This window comes from Nilaparvata lugens, chromosome 9 (genome assembly GCF_014356525.2).
Source record: "Nilaparvata lugens isolate BPH chromosome 9, ASM1435652v1, whole genome shotgun sequence".
NCBI classification, from domain to species: domain Eukaryota; kingdom Metazoa; phylum Arthropoda; class Insecta; order Hemiptera; family Delphacidae; genus Nilaparvata; species Nilaparvata lugens.
In genome coordinates this window covers 10,709,467-10,736,551 of record NC_052512.1, presented here as the reverse complement: position 1 = coordinate 10,736,551, position 27,085 = coordinate 10,709,467, and the positions used below count along the sequence as shown (strand labels likewise).

Below are 27,085 nucleotides of genomic sequence, written 5' to 3'. Positions count from 1 at the left end.
TCGAGCACATGCCTCTGTGTGTCTCTATGCAGATGATGCTAACATCATATTTTCAGGAAAATCAATTGAGGATGTAGAACTCTCATCTGCTGTAGGCCTGTCCTCTATTAATGAATACCTGAATAGCCGAAATCTCTTGCTGAACTCAAGTAAGTCTATTGTAGTCCCCTTTTCAACAAGGCAGAACAGGAGTGAATTGTGTCCAAGCGTAGCTATGAATAACACCCTTTTGGATTGTAAAGATCAAACTAAATTTCTTGGTCTGTTAATAGATAGTAACCTTTCGTGGGAAAATCATGTTGCCAATGTTGTGAAAAAAATATCCCCAGGTCTATATGCATTGCGTCAAATGTCCAGTTTATGTAGTATACAAATATTAAAATCTATATACCACTCAGTAGTACATGCACATCTATCATATGGTCTCTGCATATATGGTAGTACAAGTAAAAGTAACCTTGATAAAATTCTAAAACAGCAAAAACGAGCAATAAGAATTATGCTGAACCTCAATAGAACTGATTCTGTAAAATTAGCTTTCTCAGACCTGGAAATTTTAACAATATATGGACAATACATATATGATGTTATAGTCTTTTTCAAAAAATTTGGTGACACAAACTTGAGAAATAACACTCACGGTTATAATACAAGGTTTGGTCGTATAACAGAGAGGCACAGATTAGATCTTTTTACGAAAAAAACCATATACAGAGGTAAGAAGTGTTTTGTAAAGTTGCCAAGCAGTCTCCAAATATTAGAAGATCCAACAATGTTTGCAAAGTATCTAAGGGAATATCTGGTCAAATTGTCGCTGTATTCGTTTGAAGAGTTTAACATTGATTTTTGACGAAACGTTTTTGTCTATACTAGGCTAGCCTAGTTATTTATATCTATATATATATTTAATCTATTGACACTGTTCCAATGTATTTCTTACATCTGATGAATAAAGACTATTTCTATTCTATTCTATTCTATACCATGCTTTTCAATATTGTATGCCGACGACACTACAATTCTTAATTCTGGTGCGAATGCGGAAAATCTTATTCATGACCTTGACGTTTCAACAAAAACCTCAAAAATATGGTACAATGCCAACAGCCTCCGTCTTAATGAGACCAAAACTGAGAGGATATTATTTTCCTTGAAGAGCAGAATAGATCCTAGCCTAAAAAACTACACGAAGCCAGTCAAATTGCTGGGCTTAATGCTGGACAGTAAGCTATGCTGGGAAGACCATATCGAGTTTCTTTGTAAAAAACTATCAAGAGTCACCTTTCTTCTACGTAAACTTGAACTATCAGTCAGCCCTGGAGTTTTGATGATGGCATACTATGGTCTCTTCCATTCACATTTAAATTATGGTCTCCGTTTATGGGGCAACTGCTCTTCTGCCAGCAGAGTGTTTCTATGGCAGAAAAAAGCCATAAGATGCATTGCAGGACTCAAATTCAACGAGTCATGTAGAGATGCTTTCAAGAAACTTAGCGTCCCAACCCTTGCTAGTATGTATATTTATGTAAATCTGATTTACATGAAGGAAAATGAAGATAACTTTATGAAACAGCAAGAAAATCATGATCACAACACAAGAAATAAATTTGACTTGATAAAACCTTCTATAAGGCTGCACAAGACTTATAAAAGCCATAAATACCAGCAGGTTATTCTTTTCAATAAACTTCCCTTAACATTTAGAAGTCTTCCAAGCAGCAAATTCAAGAGAATAGTAAAAGAACTGCTGCGACGTAACGCATTCTATACAATAGAGGAATATCTCGATAGTCAAATATTGCAATGTTAAATGTACACATGTTAACTTTAAAATGAGAATGAACTACTCACCTTGTTTTGCCTGCGTGTAGGGCATAACTTATTGTCGCGACTAATTTAAGACACTTTCTCATGGCATGACTGTACCTATTATAGCCTATTTATTTTTTATTTGTAGTTTTTAACTTGACACGATCCATATATATTATGTTATATTTGTTGATCAATAAACAATTCTATTCTATTCTATTCTATTCTAACCGAACATCCCACATCCCTATATATACAATGAAGATTCGAACCTGGGTCCTTATGAATAATTAAAACCCGAGTCCTCTAGAATGGAAAGCAGAAGTGCTAACCACTACACCACGGTGGATATCTATTTACTTGTTGTTTATTATGTATACTTTAACAACTATATCCAAGCTCATTGCAGCTTCTAGTGAGCTGTAAGTGAACACTGACTGAACAGTGACTGAACAGTGACTGACTGAATACTATTGGATGCTGTTCTGGTATATAACTGGGAAAATATATCCCTTGTGATACAATGATTTGATTACACTCTAGAATTCATATCTGGGACTCTTGGAAGCATACATGATACCCATTACAAAGCAGAGGATATCTCATTACTGTTTGGATATTCAAGGACCTTGTATATTCTATAGAATGATCACTTCTTCTTACATTACTAAATGTGGGTGAAGAGAATTTGAGGAATAACAATAAGAAATTCATTGCTACTTTTATTGAACATATACTATTTTATTGAAGATCAAAAGGGGGGCGGTGAGTCTTAGGATACTTTTTTACAAAGAGAAGTGTGTGGCTGTGCTGCAATGTGCTGAAATGCCAGGTTCTAGAAAGCTGAATGGGGGAGATCTGTCTTCTATAGCTTCTGACATTATTTTTGTGAATAATGGTTGGCTTGGCTGCAGTTGGTAAAGCATGAGTAAAAATTATACAAGTCTGGTTGTGGTTCTTAGAATACAAATTAGACAAAACTCCTATAGGCTCACCCAGGAGCTCCCGCAATTCACTGCTCTTGGACAATTTATATGAATCTCTAGAAAGTGTTATTTCCAAAGATTCGATCATCAATGCTAAATATTGCTGTCTAAACCAACTTATCCGGTAAAGAATAAAGTTGGATGGTAATTTTCTTAATACTTCAATACTGGTAACTCGATAAATAAATATGAGATTGGTCATTCAAGGAAGTGGGGAAATGGAAAACTTGATACATATATTAAACAGGAAAATATCAATGAGCAAATAAATATAGAAATATATAGAGCAACAAGCAAAAATAGTAAATATAAGAACAAATATATCAAAAATAAAATATCACAGATTAGCTCACTAGTTCTTTAGCACAAAACGTTACCATGTGCTTTTAGAATCATTAACCATATGCATTCATTCTATGCAGCTCAGATATCGACTTGCTGCTGCTTGTAGATTTGAAAAACTCAATATATATCTTCTTTCCAAAAATAATAAAATAATCAACTGATAAATCATAAATCTCAAATACAATAATATGTATAGATCTCAGTATATTTCTCAATATATATCTCTCAGGGTTTAAGGACCAGCCTCTGGTGGAAATAGATAAAATACTTTATCCAGTGAACAAGAGATACAGTTATATATTCATAATTCGCTAATAAAATTAATGATTGGGTGAGCATATATACATTATAATATTAACTTTGAATACTCCTCTAATCTGTGCATCTGACATATAAATTTGATACAATTCTTATCCAATGAAATATGCTTCTTTGTACCTTCTCAAGTCTTGCGCAAGTTTTATAATAATTTTAAATATTTATAAGCTTTTCGACAAGCTAGCTTCTTATATTTTTGTTTCACTTGAAGCACTGAGGGTGCCCTAAATTTATATATTTCGATAATTTATCACTCGTGTGCTCAATTTCAGAAGACAATGGTGGTGATCCAAATTTCCTGGTCGCCCTGGGTTTTTTGATGGCCAAAGTCAACTTCTCCAAGGGAATAAATGAATATCTAAATGACTTACGCTTTTATATAGCATCACTAAGTCTTATACAAATAAATTAATGAATTTAAACTTTAAGTCTTTCAAATGTACAATTCAACAAAAAGGGACTTGAGCTCTATAAAATTTAGTGGTGTTCCATGGCAGCGTCTGGCAGGCAATTGGGGTCTGTTCTACCCTTATTTTCTACAATCATTCTTCTGACTTACAAATTTGCATATATTTGAATATTCCACTACTACACCATCAAAAAGATCAAATAGTCTGTGCCAATCTGCTAAATTATAACCTATATCTTAGGTATTACATTTTATAATTACTCGGACCATATCTGATACATAAACAGAGTAGTGATAACTTATAAATTCTTATCATTTATGAAAATATCTATAGATAATTTTGAATCAGCTCGCTATTGCTGCCCATTAACTACTACAATTTGATTGGTTCATGCAAAATTCATAAATGTATCCATGCGCCTACTGAATATACATACTTCCTTCATGTTTTTATTTATTCTTTTTGGTGTTGTGTACATGCTCATTACAAATAATAAATATTTTTTGAATTTTATAAGTTGTTCTTCCCTCTACAACAAGTTGCCATCTGCTTACCAAATCCTCTAGTTGAATACTATTTGTTTACAACAAAATTTTGCCAAGGTATCTGGCTAGATTTCGAATTATACAGCTTGATCGATTATTAGGTTGCCGACCAGTAGGTATTATAGCCCAACCTCAAAATTCCAATACTTCATATAATATAATAAATAGCAAATAAAATTCTTCTCTATTCGGCTGTTCTGATTTTAGCCATGATACCCGTTATTATCTAATAGAGCAGCTGTTTGCTCAAGACCTATAAAAATTCTTTCCATTAGCGATTTTGCTTGCTCATCAAAATTTAATACGTTACAAGCTCTTGACTGAATACTGATGGTCCTCCCACTGTTGTGAACACTATATATACACTCCAGAGTGGGTGGGAGATCTCCTGATTTATTTTTATTTATTTTTGATTTTTCATTATTAATATTTTTTCTAAGTTCTTTTTTTTCTAAGTTTTTTTTCCTAAGTTTTTTTTTCCAAGTTTTTAATAATTTGACTTTGACACTGACCTTGACCCTGACCTTGACCTTGACCTTGACCTTAACCTTGACCTCGACCTTGAGGTAAGGTTAGGTTAGGTTAGGTTTGTTAGGTTAGTTTGAAAAGTTTTTCCTAAGTTAGGTTAGGTTATGTGGAGAATTCTGGCACACTGCGCCAGAGTCGCCATTTTATATCTACTGATGGGCGAGAATTTTCCCCTGCCTCTTGGAGTTTAAAGTTTTGCCTTAGGGTTCTCTCTAGATTACATAGATCAGGGAATCGGTCTTTTAATTCAAAGTTTAACAGTTGTTATAATATTATATTGAATAGCATTTTCGCGCTCTTTTTGGTAATTAGGAAGGTGATTGAAATTCTTTTTTATTAATCCGAGAGTGGACCTGATGAATTCTAAATCAGCATTTCTTGGTATATAAAGTTTGTATTGTTCTGCTAGGTTGATCGCTGTTGTTAAATCGAGTCTAGCCGTGGAAATACTCCTAATGTCAGGTTAACTAGTCATTGGAATTCAATTCTATTCAAATTGGGGATTGGAATCAAATTTGTAATGTGAACATAGAGCATAATAGTAATGAGGCATGCACATAAACAAAGGAACAAAAACTTGAAATAATTAATTTGATTGAACTAATTTGAGAATGAATCATTCATTTGGTTTAGAAGTTTGTTCATGCTTCCTGATTTTTGTGAAAATATCTCTTATTTGAATAATTATTAACATAGATCAATAGAAAACAACAATGAGCTCGCTTCATAACTTAACTCGTAGACGTGCTGAAATGAAGGTCATGAAACACAGTGTATTATTCAATTTCAAGATCACTTTCACTGTCAATGAAGTTTTTCCGTTTCATTAGCATGTTTTAAAAAGAATTTGGAAAGTAAGCAATTCAAAGCTACTCTTGACATTCTAATTTAAGTTTCTATTCATCTGATTGTATTATTGAACTCACTATTATTGACACCATTTTTAAGCTTTAATTTTTAGTTAACAGAAATAAACACGGCGTGACTTCACCATTTGTGACGTACCGGACAGTAAGCTTTTACAATTGCATTACGTTAAAAGAGAACAATTAATATGTATCACCATTTGTAACCAAGTTATAATTTTTTGTAAATATTGGGGGCTCCACCACTTCCCAGATGGGAAGAAGAGTTACAAAGGAGATACATAGCTGAAGATGGTAGAGCAGATCATTCTAAGAAATACAAAATTTATTGGTTTACAATATTTTGAAAAGAACTAATTTGAAATGTATAAGTTGAAAGTTATATAATTTAGGCTATGAAGAAAAGGGAAACAGATTATTATCGAACAAGTCTCAATTATCTTATTTAAAAATGAGTTTCTATTTATTTCAATTTGATTAATTTTTGAAAACTATTTAGGTACATTATTCAATATTTTGAGGATTTTTCCATTGGTTTGAATTCTCTACATTTTATTTTATTATTTTTAGATTTGAAGGTGATGATTTCTTGATCCATTCCGAGCTGCTTTGTATAAACACACTTTTTCTATGTATTTGAACACGACATGCAGTCGATTATTAAGTAAATATTAAAAACTTTTACTTACTGACTGGAGTACTTTCAATCGTCTGGCGATCATTTTCAACAGTGTGATCATTTGACACTGTTGAAAATGATCGCCAGACGATTGAAAGTACTCCAGTCAGTAAGTAAAAGTTTTTAATATTTACTTAATAATCGACTGCATGTCGTGTTCAAATACATAGAAAAAGCGTATTTTTAGATTCCTATAAAAAAGAAAAACAACATGACATTATAACTAATAAAATGATGAATAATTAATTGAGTACGATACCAATCCCCTTTATGATGACCATCTCGTCAGCTTGGCTGGAAGGTGAGGTCTAGAGGAAAGTCCAGGTCCTGGCCAGTCAGAGTCTTTGAGTGTTCGGAGGAGCGGCACAAAAAAAACTGTCTCGAAAAAGTGGGAAAATCTAATATGAAAATGCCGGCTGGTGGGGAGACTGGAAAGTTCCACCACTCTGAAGCTCTGCGATTTTTCATTCAGTCAGTGCAATTTGGCTTTCTAGTGATCCTGATTTTACTATTAAAAAATTGAAAAGGGGAAAAAATTAAAAATTTGATGTGCTTGAAGGGCTGTCAAAACCCATGGTTCATGACAGACAATTAAAATTAGATAAATGGAACAAACAGTATAGGGTGGGATTTGAATTAAAATTTTAGAAATTGACTGAGTAATATTGACAATATACAATACTAAAGGACAGAAAATCTTGAGATGGGAAGATGAATATGTATTATGTAGAATGGAGATGGGATGTGGAAAATGGATGAATGAATGGGATGAAGAATGGAAAGGAAAAGGGAGATTAGAATATTTGTCATGCAGTGCTCTAGGGTTGGAAAGTAGGATAGTAGGGATAGTAGAGAGAGAATCGGCAACACTGTTCTCTTATCTTTCTTCACAGCCATTATAATGTAGACCTCACTATACTCCAACCCAGCCGGCACAAATGGTTGTCGGGAAATTTGACAAAATTGCCAAATTTGACAAATTATACGAAAATCCAAATTAAATGCTGCAAGTCACCCCGAAGACATCTGCTACTGCAAATATTGACAACAGGGTAAACAGCTGGATGGAAATTCCATGAAGGCTACTATTTAAAGATTATTGTCAGCCCGGGAATTGAACTCGATACCTGCTAGTTGCCGGTCAATTAATGAATAATATCGGGGCACCGAGCTTCGCTCGTTATTTTTATTTATTGATAAACAGAACACAATTCTCTAAAATGATCGTATCTTTATTTCACAGCTGGCCATACGTCATCTTATGAATTTCGGGGATGTGATATTTTGATTTTTCACATACTCACTTTTTTACTATCCACAGCTGTTTCAGCCAAGGATGAAATTATCCTTTCAATGTCGTTCAGCGAGTTTTCTCAAGGATGAGACCTAGTGCAATCAAATCTTTATTTCATAAGCCTACTATTTCCCAAATCTCGTGAAAATCGTTAGAGCCGTTTTCGAGATCCGTTTAAACATAAATAACCAGATATTTATAAAAACAGCAGATATAAAAATACAGAAATTGTTCGCTTAATATAATAGGATCAATTGATTAGTGTTTGAATGATTGCAATATCTGAGAAATGTCCATCTTATCTATGTTCTTATTAAAAAATGTTCTTATTCTAGTTCTTATCTATCATTTGTAGATGTTCGGCTGCAATCATTGAGGTTGAAATCGATGCCATGGAGCTCGGTGACGGCGACTACATGTCAAAGCGCACCGGATCCAAACATAGTGATAGCATTGTTGTCGGATCTTTTTCTCCTTTCCTCGATCCAGGAGCTGAATATAAAGCAAAACATACCATGGCTTCTGATCCAGTTTACAAGTGAGTAATACTTACAAGTGTTATTTACAATGAGTAACTTACAGCTTCATAGCACAATAGTAGTGTTAGTTTATACAAGAGTTTTATAATAAAGATCTTTCACGCACTAGTAACGTCAATGTACTGTATAAGAGAGGAAAATCAAATGTCGTCTTCTTCTTCTCCTTCTCCCTTTTCTTCCTCTTCTTCTTCTTGTTCTTCCTCTTCTTCTTTTCCTTCTTCTTTTTCTTCTTCTTCTTCTTCTTCTCTTCTTCTTCTTCTTCTTCTTCTTCTTCTTCTTCTTCTTCTTCTTCTTCTTCTTCTTCTTCTTCTTCTTCTTCGTCCTCTCTTCTCCATCGACTTCCTCTCCAAGACAAATTCAAAATACAGAACGATTGAAAACTTATTCAGCAACTGCAAGTCAGATGATTATGAATATAATAGTGAAAATGACAACCTCGCCTGGAATAATCCAAACGGTGTTTCATTACAGCCTTTCTAGAGGCAATCACCTGCTTGCGTTTGAAATAATTCAGTCGAATAATCGTGTAAATTGCCAGCCTTCAGCATACAATTTGGTACACAATGCATACCATGCAGCCGCTCTTCTACCCTTTAAATTGGAGACCTAAATACGATCTTCCGAGTACTTTTGACAATTGAAAAAATAATTTTTAATTATTTCTGAGAAACTTTCTCGCTTTCACCACCCTCTTATCTTTCGAAACAAAAACGTTTCCAGCATGTCGAAAATTTCATGTTTTCTGCTCGACATTGACGAACATGATCATTTATTAAAATATAACTATAGTTAGGATAAAAATTATGTACAGACCAATAGAAAGGAGACATTCTCCCCTCGATTTCATAATTTTATATGGAATTATTACTCATTACGACTCCCCATGAATCTGAGAGAAGTGATATTCAAAAGAAGAACAAATCTTCGCGATGTTTCCAATTTTATCAGAAAAGTAAAATTCCCTTTCAATCCTTCAACCCTGAAACTTTTCTATCACTCTACTAAGATATCGGGGATGATATTCTACATTCAATTCTGACGTTGAATTGGAAATTTGAGAAAAATTTGCAATTTTATACGATTCGGCAACACTGTAATTTCTTCGGATGGAGGGCAAAGTCTCAACTTGTTTTACACAAACTTTAATACAGATTACACTCTCAGGTACCGATTTTCTAACTCTTCAATAGATCATCTTACTAAAATCCGGCAAAAAAAGAACAAAACTGAATGAAATTAACCCAAATCCAGAAAATACTTCATTTAGATATAACTGTCACAGTACAGTTTGTAAGATATTATTAAGGGCCAGTTGCACGTATGTCTGTAAAAATATGGACATTGACGCTGATTAACAAATCAGCGTTAGTTTTACGGATTCGCTTTTGTTCCACAAAGATCGGTTAGTTTTTTATCCCGATTGAGTTTCCTGGTTAACTAACCAAGATTTTAACGGTTTCACAATCTGGCAACACTGTAATTTAACCGACAGATGTTATTATTCTGAACAAATACCACAAAATTGAGGTTATTATGTTATTGAAGCGGTGAACATTCAATAGGCATGCGCCATAAAAATGTTTTGTCTGTCGCTAGTGTCCAGTGCTATCTGCAGACGAACCAGATCGAAAACTAGCCTCAAAAATCAGAATATAATTTTGAATGCCAATATCAGCTAAATACACTTCGCTATTTTATTAACGGATGAAATTCATGCATTTATTCAGCTCATACTTTGAATTTTATAGTTTTTTTACCAAAAACTGATTGTAAGACAACTGTCAGTTGGTACCTCATCGTCGTTAGTTGGATTCAATTCCCCGTGAATGGCTTGTTAAAAATCTTTTACGTCGATTAGTTTAACCGGTGTTATTTTTCGATTTTTACCTTTGTGCAACCAAATCTTCTTCGTTTCAACTAACCGCGGTTGAAATGGTGCCAACTAATCAGAATTAAAAATTGTTTACGCCGGTTGGTTTAATCGGCGATATCACTTAAAATTTCTGTTTTTTGCAACCAAAATGCATTGGTTAGCACTAATCTCGATTAAAGTATAGCATTTGATCGTGATTAAACTTCAACCGACGTACGAAAAACTGGGAGTAAAAGTTTTAATCGATGTGATAGCTGATTCAATCAATGATAGTAATAATAATATCGAATTTTTTTTTGTTTAAAGTTGTGTGAAACAAAAAAAAGAGGATTATGATGTCCATCGTCAAGAATTCGAAACTAAAATTCGAAAACGAAATGGTAATGTGAACTCTGTATTGACAAATGAGGAAACACTGGCAGAAGTATCTGTCACTGATTATTTCGTTTATGTCGCACAAGAAGTGTGGATCTGCACTGGAAATCAAATGAATGAGGTAATAATAGTAGATCATTTATATTTTTAAGATTATGTCCTAGAATCACCAGTTATGGAGTATAGGGTATTTTACATAAATAATCAACACTAAGTTTACATAATTCGACACTTAAGGCAGGTTTTCGAGCCCAGAATTTAGCTACGCTCTAGACTTTAAAAAGCTGGATTCGAAAAATTGGCTTTCCGAAATGGGCCTAGTCGCAGTCTACGTTCAAATTGAATTTCGTAGAACTAGAAAATTGAACACGAAATAAAATGGAGAGAAACTAGTGTGAAGTTTCAGCTATTTTGAATTTTCAGTGAATGTTCCATTTCGTCAAGGATAAACGTTTCCAATTATAGAAATCAGAAAATAAAGATTATAATAAAAACTGCGACTATGTCCCGTTTCGAAAAGCCAATTTTCTGACTCCAGCTGTTTAAAGTTTAGAACTTAGCTAAATCCCAAGCTCAGAAGCCGGCCTAGTGCAATCGAATTTTTCATAAACCTACTATGTTCCAAATTACGTGAAAATCGATAGATCCGTTTACGAGATCCGTTGAACATGAATAACCATATAAATAACCAGATATAAAAATAGCCAGATAGCCAGATATATAGGTATATACAGAAATTGATCGCTTAATATAATAGGATATTTTAATTTCCATTTCAAAAGACAAAGCATAGTCGGCAACTGCAATAGCTTCAGGACTTCATAAAGCTTTAGGCTCGTAGTTGATTTGCTTTGATTTCAATTATTTTTTTACTTTCCTTGCCCTATTACCATAGGTAAGGGAAGTATTGCTTTTCAAAAAAAATTAAGGTACCCCAATTTCTAAATTTCTGTTCGTTTCAAGGCCCCCTGAGTCTAAAAAAGTGGTTTTTGGGTATTGGTCTGTATTTGTGTGTGGCTGTGTGTGTGTGTGTGTGTGTGTGTGTGTGGTGTGTGTGTGGTGTGTGTGTGTGTGTGTGGTGTGTGTGTGTGTGTGTGTGTGTGTGGGTGTGGTGTGTGTGGTGTGTGTGTGTTGTGTGTGTGTGTGTTGTGTGTGTGTGTGTGTGTGTGTGTGTGGTGTGTGTGTGTGTGTGGTGTGTGTGGTGTGTGTGTGTGTGTGTGTGTGTATGAGTGTATTTGCGTCTGTGTACACGATATCTCATCTCCCAATTAACGGAATGTTAATGACGTCCTTACACTATAAGGATCCGACACGAACAATTTCGATCAAATGCAATTCAAGATGCGGCTAAAATGAAGAAAATGTTGTCAAAAAAGGGGTTTTCGCGATTTTCTCGGAAACGGCTCCAACGATTTTGATTATATTTATACCTAAAATATTCATTGATAAGCTCTATCAACTGCCACAAGTCTCATATCTTTGAAAATTTCAGGAGCTCCGCCCCATCTATGCAAAGTTTGGTTTTAGATTCCCAATTATCAGGTTTCAGATACAATTTAAACTAAAATACCGAGTGAAAAGATTGACCATTAAAATCTCTACAATTAATGTTCAGTAACATTTTCACCTAAAATTGAAAATGAGCTCGAAAATTCGAGAAAAAGGAATTATCCAATTGCAAACTATGGGCAACTGTTGATTCTATTAAATGATTCACTATGAAGAGATAGCAGACTTCGTGTGTCTGCAGCGCTATTGTCCTTTCACCAGCTGGCTTACATCTTTGAAAAGTAGACTTTGATATGCGCGTGAACACTAGCGTCAGTTGAACAATTTCATAACGGCAAGGAAAGTTGTGTGAGTGCGCCACACCAGATTTTTTTCATTGGGTTTTAATAATGATAATAATTTTTCTTCTAGAATCCAACTTTCTACAGAGTGAGAAATGAACTATTCAGCATAAAAGACATTCGAGAGGTTTACTACGGATTGGGAGTTTCAGTCTCGATGATCAGGCATCATTTGACTATTGGAAATCGATCGAAAATCGAGGAAATCAAGTACTTTGTGCAAGATGCATCAACAAAAGAACTGACAAAGACCTCAAAATTATTGATCAGTAAGTCAACTGATTATGCATATCATTTTTGTATCATATCAATATCATCCTTCTATCATCTCAGTATCATGTTACTATCATTCTCCTATAGTGAGGTCTACTCTATAATGGCAGTATTCGATTGACATTTATGTTGCTATCCTTGTCTATCATCCTTGTATTATCTTCGTGTCATCTTTGTATCATCCTTGTATCATCTTCGTATCATTTTTGTATCATCTTTGTATCATCTTCATATCATCTTAGTATCATCTTCCTATAGTGAGTTCCACTCTATAACGGCAGTATTTGATTGAAATTGGCATTGCTATCCTTGTCTATCATTCGACAAAGCAGATAGCGCTATCCTTTTTGAATTCTTCAAGATTCCAGTAGGTTAAGTTTCGAATTGGACCCTTGCGGAGCACTGGTTACCTGCTATAGTATGTAATATTCCTTCAATGTTTGGTCTTGAAACATCTAAATTTGAAATCTGCTTTGTGAAAATATTTTTGGACTGGGAATTTTGTGGTGTTACGAGCTACAAGACATGACCCTTTTCTGAATGAGCTTAACTGAAACCAAGAGAGGAATAGCACAAGGTTACCTTATTTTTCCTCAACCTATAATTACTAAAATCTTATTCCATTTCATTAGGTGCCGGTTGCACAAAAGCCGGTTTAATTTTAACCGTGATAAATTCCACAAGAACCAATCAGAGAAGCTGTCTTATAAGAAAGGCCTTCTCTGTTTGGTTCTTGTGACATTGATCACGGTTCAAATTTAACCGGATTTTGTGCAACAGAGCCTAAGAGCAACAAAGATAGTGGCTCAACAGATTATAAGAAATTCTAAGCTAATAGTTGACAAACATGAAGTTCCTTCCACTCTCTTCTGATTGGTCGACGATGTATTTCAAAATTCCGCCAACAGATGGCAGATTGTACTGGGTGAGCCCAGTTACGTTTAACGTACTTGACGTGAAGTATTTTCAATTGAGGAGTCAAAAACTTGAGTTATTCTGCTAATCGCTTTCGACGCTAAAATCATCATTTTATAGATAATTACGATAGTGAGGTGCACGTTATAATGGCAGTAGAAAGTTGCCGATCCTCTGTCTTGTCAATGCCTTCTATAGACGGTAGCTGACACAGGTTTATTGATGTAATATTAACTGTTCATTCTCGTTTAAAATAATCAATTATATTTTATTAAGCAAGTAATTATATTTTCCAATAATGTATTTTCATAATTACGATGAAATATTTCGTTAGTTAATTACTAATATTCCATTGTTGAAAGACGATCTGGCAACAGAGCAAAGCGAGAAAGAGATAGCGCTATCCGCTTTGTTGAATGATAGACTCGGATAACAATATCATTGCTAATCAAAAACCATTATAACGTGGACGTCACTTTAGTGACTTATTAATAACTACCATATAAAAAAGATAGCATAAGAAGATATCCCATGGTATTGGGCGTTTATGTTCCAAATTTCACTGTTAAATCAGTCTTATAGTAATTGTTATTTTTTGTAAAGCTATGAGACGATGGTAGTCTCTCATACTGTGCCGTTCTTACACTCTCAACCGGCCAAAACAGTAATAATAGACAGAAGTTGGCTTCAGCTAACAAAAACTCAGCTTGAGATTTGAAACACAAACGACCTATATACCATGGGATATCATCTTATGCTATCTCCTTCTATGTTATCTCTTCTTTTGTCTTTGTTTTATGTTCCAGAGTCCTACAAAATTGAAAAAAACAATGCGGTTTCTATCCCTAAGTAAGTAAGATTATTATTATTGCATTATATTTAGAAGGCTGTAATGTTTGAAAATTTTCATTTGATTCTGTGGAAAAGAAAAAACAGAAATGCAGTTATAGAAGCAATTAAGTTTTATGAGCAATTAATATTAATATTAACTGTAAAGTTAGGTATTTCTTTCCTACATCAAAAAATAATTTCATTAAACACCAACACACAATAAAAAAATACAAAACCAATACAATCAACAGATGGAAACAAATTGGAAATTCAATTTGTTCAAATGCTTATTAATGAACAATTATTATTATTGAACGGAAATCTCAATTAAATGCTGTAAATCACCCCGAAGACTTCTGCTACTGCAAATGTTGACAACAGGGTAAACAGCTAGATGGAAATTCCAGGGCTTACAAATAATTTTTGTATAGTGGCGCTCATCGAAATTCCATCTAGCTATTCACCCAGTTGTCAATATTTGCAGAAGCAGAAGTCTTCGGGGTGAATTACAGCATTTAATTGAGATTTTTGTTTTCAATAATGATTATGCAATACAATCAAAACAAAAATGTCTAATAAGAATACAAAAAATAGGCTTCTTAGTGAGGAGTACTGGAATGAATAAATAAAAAGAGGAAAAATACTTTGCCAACTATGGTTTCCCATGTAATAGGCCAGCACAGGGTATAAAAGTAAGAAACGAACGGTGAAGAGGAGTGAAAAGGGAAGAATGGGAGAGGGAGAAGACAACAGAGAAAAAAAAGGAGACAAAAAAATTCTAGCAAGAGGACCACTTGGCTCTGAAGTCTGGTTTTTCTTTAGTATAGTTAGTGGTCGAGTTACTGGCATACCAACTCTACCGAGCTAACTCTACTCTACTCACTTGGTCGAGTAACTGTTTCCACTACAATTGAGAATAGTAGGTAAAGTGTGTTCTCTAGTGAATAGAACTCTAACCTTTAAATGTCAATAATATTTAATGAATTAACTCTTAAAAAATGTAAGTTAAATTTTAACCGTGATTCCACGAGAACCAATCAGAGAAGGCATTTTTGATAAGACGGCTTCTCTGATTGATTCTCGTAGAATTGATCACGATTGAAATTTAACTGAAGTACGTGCAACTGGCACTTAAACACTAATTGGCACTTCAATAAATTAACAATTTTTAATAAATTAAAACTTTTTAATAAACAACAATACTTCTTAAACTAAATAGCGTACGACACGACCCCACCCGAGACTGCTAGCTCAAGACTGTTTCCATTAGCATGGTAGTAGTAGAGTAAAGTGAGAAGCAGTGGTGAGGGAAGGCAAGTGGTAGAGTGCTATCCCACTCTACTAAAAACTAGTACTCTGCCATGACTCTAATCTACTAAAAACTAGTACTCTGCCATGACTCTTCTCTACCATGAACGTTTACATTGGGAGAGATCACAAGATAGTTAGTACTTGCCCAGGGAACTCTACCACTAACTCTACTAATGGAAACCAGGTTGACAAAGCTTGTAATGAATATTTTTGTAAGGCATTTTTCGTGGATTGCGGGTTGCAAAACTAGCCCCTTAGCGGGGCAATGACCTTCAATGTAATAACCACAATGACTTACTTTTAATCACTTTAAACTGTCACCATGTGAAGCGTTCATGCTACTAAGAAAATGACAGTTGGGACCTCTGACAGTATTATTTCATATTATGCTATCAGGTGACCCGTGATCCGCAAAGGCTATTTTAAAACTTGACCGAGTAAAATCTTGAAGAGTTTGAAGTAAGCCTAGAACCATCCTCGGTTAATAAAGGAATATGTTTAAAAAATATCGGGGCACCGAGCTTCGCTCGTTATTTTTATTTATTGATAAACAGAACACAATTCTCTAAAATGATCGTATCTATATTTCACAGCTGGCTATACGTCATCTTATGAATTTTGGGGATGCGATATTTTGATATTTCACATACTCACTTTTTTACTATCCACAGCTGTTTCAGCCAAGGATGGATTATCATTTTAATGTCGTTCAGCGATTTTTCCAAAGGATGAGACCTAGTGCAATCGAATATTTATATCATAAACCTACTATGTTCCAAATTTCGTGAAAATCGTTAGAGCCGTTTTCGAGATCTGTTAAACATAAATAACCGATATAAAAATAGCCAGATATTAAAATAACCAGATCTACAAATACAAAAATTGCTCGCTTAATATGATAGGATCTATATTTATGCGAAATTTCAGTCCAGTAGTTTAGACGTGGTGATGCGTCAAACATAATTTTCCTATCCCGTATATGTATAGGCCAGTTTTTTCCTTTATTACAGTATTGATAAGTTCTCCAACTTGATACTTACATGAAATAAAGTTACAGAACTCAAAATTTGTTTGGAACCTTCCCTCAACCTGACAAAATTGGACTGGCTAATAATTTAGTTACCTATTCCAACCATCTGTCTCTCTAATTAGATTATAGTTCTTTAATATCATATGACTGTTTTCATTAGCATAGTAGTGTTAGAGTAGAGTGAGAAGCAGTGGTGAGGGAAGGCAAGTGGTAGAGTGCTATCCTACTCTACTAAGAACTAGTACTCTGCCATGACTTTACTCTACCATGAACGTTTACATTGGGAGAGATCACAAGTTAGATTATACTTGCCCAGGGAACTCTACCACTAAGGCTCTTTGCACACTGAGCCACCATGGAAGCGCCACCACGTGGTAGCATTGTCTCTCATCTGTCACTGCACACTAGAGCCACCAGCCACCAGCCGAGCTTCCAGGAATGTGGTGGCTCGAGCCGCCGATTTTGTGTCGCCACCAGACTGTCGCGCCACCACGTCATACCGTTAAGTATTATAAAATTATGTCATTGCACACTAGAGCCACCATCTACCAGCCACCAGAAAATCATCTCCAGCTCAGTGTCAATTCAAATCAAGTTCAGTACAGTTGTCTGTTGGATTCGTCGTAAAAAATAGTGAACAATTTGATACAGAAAGGTCTTGAAGTTGAAAGCAAACCAGCTATATGGGACATGTCATCAAAATTATATATGCAGACCGGGATGTGAAGCAAAATTCTTGGAGGGAGCTGGTAAATCTTTTCATTGAAAAACATAACCTCACAGAAAATGAACAAAATGAATTTGGTAAGCTATATAACCACTTTTCTTGAGCATTATTCATTATATTATTCAACATAATATGTCAATAGTCGTGCTTCTTTCACGTCCATTCTTCAACTGATCATGAGTTAACTAGTGAACTGGAGTGATGAATCAATCGGTGGCTGCGTTGTGGTGGCCGTAGGGTGCAATGCTATCAACTTTTGATGGTGGCGTTTCCGTGGAAGCGCTTCCATGGTGGCCCAGTGTGCAAAGGGCCTAACTTCTCTAATGAAAACCAGGGTTAAGTTAGATTCACTTGAAACTATCAACCTGAATTGAGTGACATCAATAAATTATGCTCATTTGAATATTATAACAAATTATCTTGAATAGCAAGCAAAATCGCTTAATGAAAAGATTTTATAGGTCTCTAGCAAACAGCTGCTCTGTTATCGCCGGGTGCGATATCAACAAGTGAGAGATTAGATAATATTTTAAAAATAGATTAAAATTCCATTGAAAGGGTATCCTGCCTACAATTCGAACAGCCAAATAGAAAATAATTTTATTTGCTATTTTTTGAATTATATAAAATAATGGAATTTTCAGGTTAGGCTATAATACTTACTGGTCGGCAACCTAAATAATCGATCAAGCCATATAATTTTAAATTTAGCCAGACACCTTTGGCAAATTTTAGTTGTAAACAAAAAGCATTCAACCAGAGGATTTGGTAACCACATGGCATGTTATTGTAAATGGGAAAACAACCTAATAAACTTCAAAAAATTTATTGTGTAAAATGAGCATGTACAAAATATGTAAAATAAATAAAAATATTAAGGAAGTATGTATATTCTATCAGGTGCATGGATACATTTGTAATTTTTAGATGAGCCAATCAAATTGCAGTGGCTGATTGGCGGTAATAACAATTCAATTCAAAAATAACCCTCTGAATTTATATAAATGATAAGAATTTGTAAGTTATCACTACTCAGTTCATGTACCAGATGTAATCTGAGTAATTATAAAATATAACACATAAGATATAGGTACTAGCCTAGCAGATTGACACTGACTATTTGATTATACAATGGCGTAGTAGTAGAGAAGTATGATTGATTGATTGATTGATTGATTGGCTGCCTTTATTGAAAACCTAGGAGGGCGAAGTTAGGGCGCAGCCGGCCCTCTCTTACACTTAACCCTCCAATACAATTCTAAGTAAAACTAAAACACTATACAACAAAGATTATAAGATAAAATAAAACAATTTACAAAATAATAAAATTTTCAAATAGCGAATGAAAGAAAGAAAAAAAAACAAAATTTCTTTCTAATTTGAATCAGTGAAAATAATACAATGAGAAAAGAGAAAACTGAAAAGTGAAAACGGAAGAAACGTCTGTTCAAAATCCATAGATCATTTCGATAGAAGAAAAAAGAAGAAAGAGAGGAATAAATTAAAGAAGGAAGAAAGGACACACACACACACAACACACACACACACACACACACACACACACCACACACACACACACACACACACAACACACACACACACTAACACACACGTTAAGATTTAGTGAACATTCCAGCCGAGTCCACCACCTCTGATCCACCGCAAGACAGCCGCACCGAACCGACGATGTCCCTCAACAAGCCTTAGCTCAGCAGGCAGAGAATTCCACAAACTACAGGCTGTCACAAGGAACGACTTGTTGTACATAACAGTCCTATGTGTTGGGACAGCCAGCAGATGGGATCCATGCCGCGTTCCTCCACGACCAAAGTCACCCAAGTAACGGTACTCTACTGCCAGATACTTAGGGGTTTTAGTTTTCAATATCTTATAGAGGAAGCACAAAGCATGATGTGATCTACTCTCACGCAGCTTCATAAGTTCAAGTCTGTTAAAGTATTCAGTTACATGGTCGTCACGTCTCAGGTTAAAGATAAAGCGAACACAGTAATTATGTGCACGCTGCATCCTCTGCAGAAGTTGAACTGTCATGTCAAGAGTCACAATGTCACAGTAGTTGAAGATCGGGAAGATCAGAGTCTTGACCAACATAACCTTCGTTGAAAAGGGAATGAAGTCAGAGATCCGTTTCAATGTCATAATCCCCCCAATGACCCTGTTACAAGTCTGAGTCACGTGGCTGGTCCAGTCAAGAGTCCTTGTCATTGTAAGTCCTAGATTTTTCACGTCAGAACTGTATTGCAATTGTATGTTATTCAATTTTATAAATGGTCCGTTAGTTATGTCAATTGTGTTTAAAAGTCTTGAATAACCTATGACTATTGATTTTGATTTAGTTTCGTTAATTTTCAGTCCATTATTCCCAGTCCATCGTACCAAACAAGTCAAGTCAGCATTGACTTCATCAACTGTGACGTCAAAGTCATTTTTCTTGCAGTGCCGGTATACTTGCAAGTCATCGGCATACAGGTGATGTCTGGTCGTGAGTAGAGTGCTTGTCACGTCATTTATGTAGATGCTGAACAGCAGAGGACCCAATACCGAACCCTGAGGAACTCCTCTGTTCACTTCACGCCACCGTGAAGAGGCATCCCCGACTCTCACACACTGACACCGACCCTGAAGATAGGACCTCACCCATGCCACAGTGGAGTTGGAAAAACCTAAGTTTCTGAGTTTATAGAGTAAAGTGGGATGGAAAATGCTATCGAATGCCTTACTAAAATCTATTAGGACTAGAACTGTTAGCTCTCTACCATCCATAGCCCTACGGATGTCATCAGTGACTCTCAGGAGTGCAGAGGTGGTGCTATGACCACTACGGAACCCCGATTGAAAGTCACCAATCAATCCAGAACCATGGATAAATGAGCTTAATTGGGAGTGAACGATAATTTCCAGAACTTTGGACAAAACGGACAATAAGCTTATAGGCCTGTAATCGGATGGAGAGAGAGGGTTAGGGATTTTGCACCAATAATCTCGATCCCTCATTAGCTGGCGTATCTCATCTGTGAGCCATGGAGCAGGATCTCTGGTTACTCTGCGATTCTTTAAAGGAACATGTTTTTCAAAAAGAGAAACTATATTGTGGTTAAGAATGTCCAACATAACATTAACATTGTTAGTTTGGAATATCTGTAACCAGTCAAGGTTAATTGCATCATTGAACAAATTGTGGTAGTTTATATTCTTATAATCTCTATAAGTGATATTTTTGGTTTAGGTTTAGGCCTCTTAATATTATAAACTAGGAATATCATATCATGTGCAGAGAGGCCTGGAAAGGGGAACTGCCCATGGCACACAGCTGCTCTCACATCGGCAACTGCAATAAGATCAAGCAATGTGTCCGAAGTGGATGTATGATGCGTAGCTTGGAGAGGCAGCAAGGTCATACCATTCGCAAAAAACATAGTGGTCAGTTGTATTTTGTCATGAGTATCAGGTCCAAGTAAGTCAGTATTGAAGTCACCCATGATAGCCACATGTTCATGTGGCTGGTGTATGATCGTAGAGAATAGGGGTAGATCAGAGGTAACTTGCTTGCCAGATGTCACCATGGAACGCCACTAATTTTATAGAGCAAAGGTCCCTTTTTTGTTAATAATTGTACGTTTGAAAGATTTTAGTTTGAATTCAATCAATAATTTTCATAAGACTTAGTAAGGCCGTATTAAGGCATAAGTCATACAGATATTTATTTATTCCCTTGGAGAGGACGACTTCGGCCACCAGAAAACCCAAGACGACGGGAAATTCGGATCGCCATCATCATCTTGTGAATTTTGACATATGAGTTACAGTTAACAAGAAATATATTTATCTAGGGCGCCCTCAGTGCTCCGAGTGAAACAAGATTTTAAAAAGCTAGCTTGTCGAAAGGTTATACAAATATTGAAATTAATATCAAACTTGCTCAAGTCTTGAGACGTACAAAAAACGATTTTACTAATTAAAAACTATATATCAGATTGACATGTCCAAGTATGCACAGATGAAATAAATATCTAAATTAAATGTTATAATATATATATATATGCTCACCCGATCATTAATTTTATTAGTAAATTATAAAGATATAAATGAAGCTCATGTTCTCTGAATGAATTGATTTATCTAATTTCCATCAGAGGCCGAACCTTTAGCCCTGAGATATATATATTAATATATTTTAGATTTATAATTTATTAATTGATTATTCATATTAATTTGGAAAGAAGGTACCTATATGAGATTTTATTCGACAAGCAACAGCAAGTCGATAACTGAGCTGCATAGGATTGATGATTTAAGAAGCACATGGTAATTTTTCGTGCTAAAAGCAAAAAACCTAATAAGTGAGCTTATCTGTGATATTTTTTTTTTTAGATATATATATTTGTTCCTATTTTAATTTTCATACTTGTTGCTGTATATATATTTGTTTATTCGTTGATATTTTTTGTAATATATTTGTACCAATTTTGATGGTGTATCCTTTATTTATTTCCCTATCTCCATGCATGACCAATCTCGTTATAATCTATTCAGTTACCAGTATTGAAATATTATTAAGATAACCATCCGACTATATTCTTCATCGAATAAGTTGGTTAAGACAGCGATATACAGCTTTGATTATCAAATCTTTGGAAATAATACGTTCCAGAGATTTATATAAATTATCCAGTATCATTAGATACGTTTTGAAGAATCTCAAAATTATAGCATTAAGTTGCACAGCGCAAATTCTCGCATCTGTATTTGCGGAATTCGACATATCAGTCACAGAAATTGTGGACTGTTGGAGCAGCCGACGTCAGTAACCGGCAAGAGCAGAGAACTGCGGGAGCTCCTGGGCGAGCCAGTAAGAAATTGGTATTATTATTATTCTAAGAACCACAATAAGGGTATATATTTTGTTATTCATGCTCTACCGACTGCAGCCAAGCAGGGCAACTCGTTATTGAAAGAAATAACGTGACAATAATGATGAGTTTTTAATAAATCTTCACTATAACAGCTTCGTATTCACACTCACATCATAAATTTGGTCTTATCTTAAGGTGCATTTTCGTTTGTGCGTAAATTTCCGCAGTCGACGACGTCAAGCATTGTTGACATTCATATTGTCCAAATTTCAAGGTTGCTAAAAAAGCTGATCAAACAACTTTTCATTATTTGTGTTTATTATTCAAGAATAAGAACATTCCTAATAATATCAACATATTTCCAATTGAAAATATAAAAAAGCATAAACTGAAGATCCCCCATTAAAACATATTTGAACATAATCTTTTAGGTTATATAGACAAATTGAAATCTAGCCAATGTGAGATCCTCACCCTGTCATGATCGGTGACGGCATTTACGCATAAACGAAAACCCAGCTTAAGAGTAATATACTTTCAATACCAGAGGATCTAGTATTTCCAATAACAGTTCCATAGGATCTATGAAACTAAAATTCAATATTATTTATACTTTGAACAAACCATTGCGAAGCACAGGTCACCTGCTAGTCTCCGATGAGAATTTTTTGAATTGAAGCAGACAATAAAAATTCTAAATTTTCTCCTTGATTTTCTGTGGTTGAGGTTGAAATTTTCTGTCAACAGCCTTTCGAACGAGTTTGTCTTGTCAGACGTCAGGGAAAAAATTAATGGGGAAGGAATGGCACAGGTCAACGTTTCTTCTACGGGGGAATCATTCAAAATTGGGTCAAGTTGGAAGAAGGACGCTGAGTACAGACAACCTCCTAGTCAATACATCGGGTGAGAGTCTCTTTGTGCATTTTTTTAACAATATAGATTTGGAAAAACTATAGTGAGGTCTACGTTATAATACTAATATTTAATTAACAATGGTATTGCTATCCTTGTCTGTCATTCAACAAAGCGGATAGCGCTATCTCTTTCTCGCTTTGCTCTTTTGCCAGATCGTCTTTTAAAAATGTAGACTTAATAATTAATTAAAAATATATTTCATCTTAATTATGAAGATTCATTATGCTTAGTAAAATATAATTGATTATTTTAGACTAGAATGATCAGTTAATATTACATCAATAAACCTGTATCAACTACCGTCTATAGAAGGCATTGACAAGAAAAAGGATCGGCAACATTGTTCTGCTATCTTTCTCCACTGCCATTATAACGTAAACCTCACTACAACCAATAAACTATAACCAACTAACTAGCTTATCAATGTTAACTAACTAACTGAAAGAACTGCATAATCTTCTGTTAAAGGTTTAGTGAAATCTTTCTAGTTTCAACACAAGGTGAGTCAACCCAGTCTCTCAGTGCATGTTCTATAAATTAGGGGAACTAACTAATCGTTTACTAACTAAAGTTGACTAACTAATTAGAAGAGCTGCATCATTTTCTGTTGGGGATTTAGTGATTTTTCTAGTTTTGACACAAAGTTGAGTTGACTCAAAGAAAAATAAGTGCTTGTTCCTTGTTTGCTCGTTCTACTAATTAACTAGTAGTTCTGTGAACCTCGCGCAGTTATAAACCCCAGCCCCCTCTTATACTGAACATCAGAGTAAATCCTATCTGTATGTCGTGTCGGCGAGATAATTATCGGTGTGAAAACGGATAATGGCTGTTCGGGTTGGTTTATCAAAAATGCTAACATCAAAAGCGAATCTCCTTCAAGACATGCAGGCTACAGGACAGCCCGAGTTGAAAGCAGAGATAGTTCGAGAGACAATGCTATGTTTAGTTATTAATTGCATGCGTTATTGCACGCAATCAATAGTTGATTTTAATAGTGCATAAAAATTGCATTCAATGAGACATGCAATTTATACTGCATATAGCAGCTGATTTTTTACCAAGTTACATTGAAATATTGAATTGCATGCGTCATGGCAAGCAATTTATAATCAATTCGACAGCTGATTTATGATGAATAATTCTATAGTCCAATTTTTACTCTAATATTGACGTATGAAGGAGGCTCCCGTTTCCTTTTATATTATCCTTGAAATGCAAAATTCCCAAAAAACCTTGTATATACGTCGACGCGCAATTTAAAGAGCAACATACCTGTCAAATTACATGAAAATCTATTACCGCGTTTTGCCGTAAATGAGCAACATACAAACATCTGAACATTAAGGGCCAGTTTCAGAGGTTTCGAGGTTTGGGTAAGTTCTAGACTTTAATCAGCTGGAGTCAGAAAATTGGCTTTCCGAAACGGGGCAGTCGTAGTCATTGTCAAAGTCACGTTTGAATTAAATTCAAGAAACCAGAAAATTAAACACAGAGTGAAATAAAGAGAGATAGTCCAGTCAATATAGACATAAAAAATCTGGTGTGGTGCATTCACACAACTTTCCTTGCCGTTATGAAAATTTATCAACTGACGCTAGTGTTCTCGCGCATCTCAAGTCTACTTTTCTAAGATCTGAGCCAGCTGGTGACAGGACAATAACGCTAGATATACACGAGATCTACTATCTCTTCATAGTGAATGATTTAATAGAATCAACAGTTGCCAACAGTTTGCAATTGACTAATCCTATTTTCTCGAATTTCGAGCTTATTTTCAATTTTAGGTGGAAATGTTACTGAACATCAATTGTAGAGATTTTTATGCTCAATCTTTTCCACTCCAATTTTTTTGTTCAAATTGTATCTGAAGCCTGATAATTGGGAATCTAAAACCAAACTTCGCATAGATGGTACAGTGCTCCTGAAATTTTTACAGATATGAGACTTGTGGCAGTTGATAGAGCTTATCAATGACATTTCAAGGTATGCATTTGATCAACATCGCTGGAGCCGTTTTCGAGAAAATCGCGAAAAACCCTGTTTATGACAACATTTTCGCCATTTTAGCCGCCATCTTGAATCACATTCGAATAATGTTTGTGTCGGATCCTTATAGTGTAAGGACCTTAAGTTCCAAATTTCGAGTCATTCCGTTAATTGGGAGATGAGATATTGTGTACACAGACGCATATACACTCATGCACACACACACACTGTTGAGGCCATTTGAAATTGTATTCATTCGCTCATTGACCGCTAGATGGTAAGAGAGTTCTATATTTTTTTAATATTCATTACTCATCAATTTATCGTTCCACGCGCTGGATAGTTTGCCAGTCAGTTTGGTTTCAGCTTTCGTACAGCTATGTACTCGCTCTCAAGGCTTTAAGATTCAGGAAATTCGTCCTGAATCTGCCTAAATATTCGTGTCGTTCAATACTATAGGAAATTCGGCCTATACATTATTTATTCGTTTACATAAATATTGTATTTTCATTGTACGTGAAAAGTTATTCACGATTCGTATTAGTGAAAAGTGAATGCCAGAACCCCATTTAGTTTGTTTCTATAAATAGTCTAGTCATAGTGCTATATATCCAGACAGTGAACTTCATCTTGGAACCAGGAAACAGCAAGGAACCAACTTTAATAGTCGCACTGTCGGTTTGCATAATTTCACCTATCTTTTCCTCTCATCTATCCTATCCAACTGTTCACCTCTAAACCTATGAAGTAGGCAAAAGTTTGAAGTAGGCAAACAATTCGATTCCCGACATGTTGGATTTGGGATTTGGCAATACCTACTATTACTTCAGGCCCCACAACTAATTAATGACTTCATAACATGTAGATTGATTCTTCCTAGATCATAGTAAATTCTACTTGCTTATCAATGTAACTTTTGTTACTGTATCGATTTTTTATTGGATGGAATACTATCTTAATTTCAGATTAAAGACACTTGTATTTTAATAGAAATTTTATTGAAATAAAACACTTTATTCCACAAATGCAATAATTTATCCATACATTCAGATTGATAGACATAGGCCTGCCTACTCGATTCAGTGATAGAGCTATTGATAAATAATTCATCTCTACCAAAAATACTAATAGCCTGCCTGTATCATAGTCGAAGGAGAGGTAAATCAAAGATAAAGCAAATTTGATATGGAGCATGACGAAAAAATTAAAGTACATGCTACAGACATCAAAAAAACTAGAAGCAGAAAATGTTGCCTTCGAAAATCTCGGCTCTTGATGAGCGTATTGATGCGATGGAACAATACTCGCGCCGTAATATGGTCGAGATATTTGGTATTCCGGAATCGCAAAATGAAAACGTTAATGAACTGATTCTCAAGGTTTGTCGCGAGCTTGGCGTAAATTCCGGTCCAGAAGTAATCAGCTCTGCTCATCGCCTGCGGAAATTCGGGAACCAAACGTCAACGGGCATTATAGTCCAATTCGTGAGGAGGAAACGCGTCGATGATGTTCTCAGAATGCGGCGGGAGAAGCGGTACCTGACGGCGCAGCAGATCGGCTTCCCCAAAGACGACAGCCCCATATACGTCAACCTGGCATTGTCACCCAATCGTCGAAGGCTCCTGGCAGAAGCTAAGAAAATCAAGAAGCTTGTGGGTCTCAAATTTGTATGGGTTGACCGCGTGGGATCAGTTAAGATAAGAGAAAATGAAGTAGTAGAGTTATCACTATTAAAACAATTGATGATTTGAATGTTTTTACTGTGGTTTCAAATCACAATGCAGTGCAGGGATCGAGGGGAGAGTG

At 35.3% G+C, this 27,085-nt stretch overlaps 1 protein-coding gene across 2 annotated transcripts in view; it reads left to right on the top strand.

Annotated features, from left to right (window-relative positions):
* The window catches only part of LOC111051870, a 206,794-nt gene that overhangs the window by 33,059 nt on the left and 146,650 nt on the right, over positions 1-27,085 (top strand). For both annotated transcript variants that reach the window (XM_039435477.1, XM_039435478.1), the window contains exons 2-6: positions 8,136-8,318; positions 10,499-10,688; positions 12,488-12,686; positions 14,412-14,454; positions 23,126-23,281. In XM_039435477.1, the coding sequence (XP_039291411.1) occupies positions 8,136-8,318; positions 10,499-10,688; positions 12,488-12,686; positions 14,412-14,454; positions 23,126-23,281 (771 nt within the window). The remainder of the gene's footprint in view (positions 1-8,135; positions 8,319-10,498; positions 10,689-12,487; positions 12,687-14,411; positions 14,455-23,125; positions 23,282-27,085) is intronic.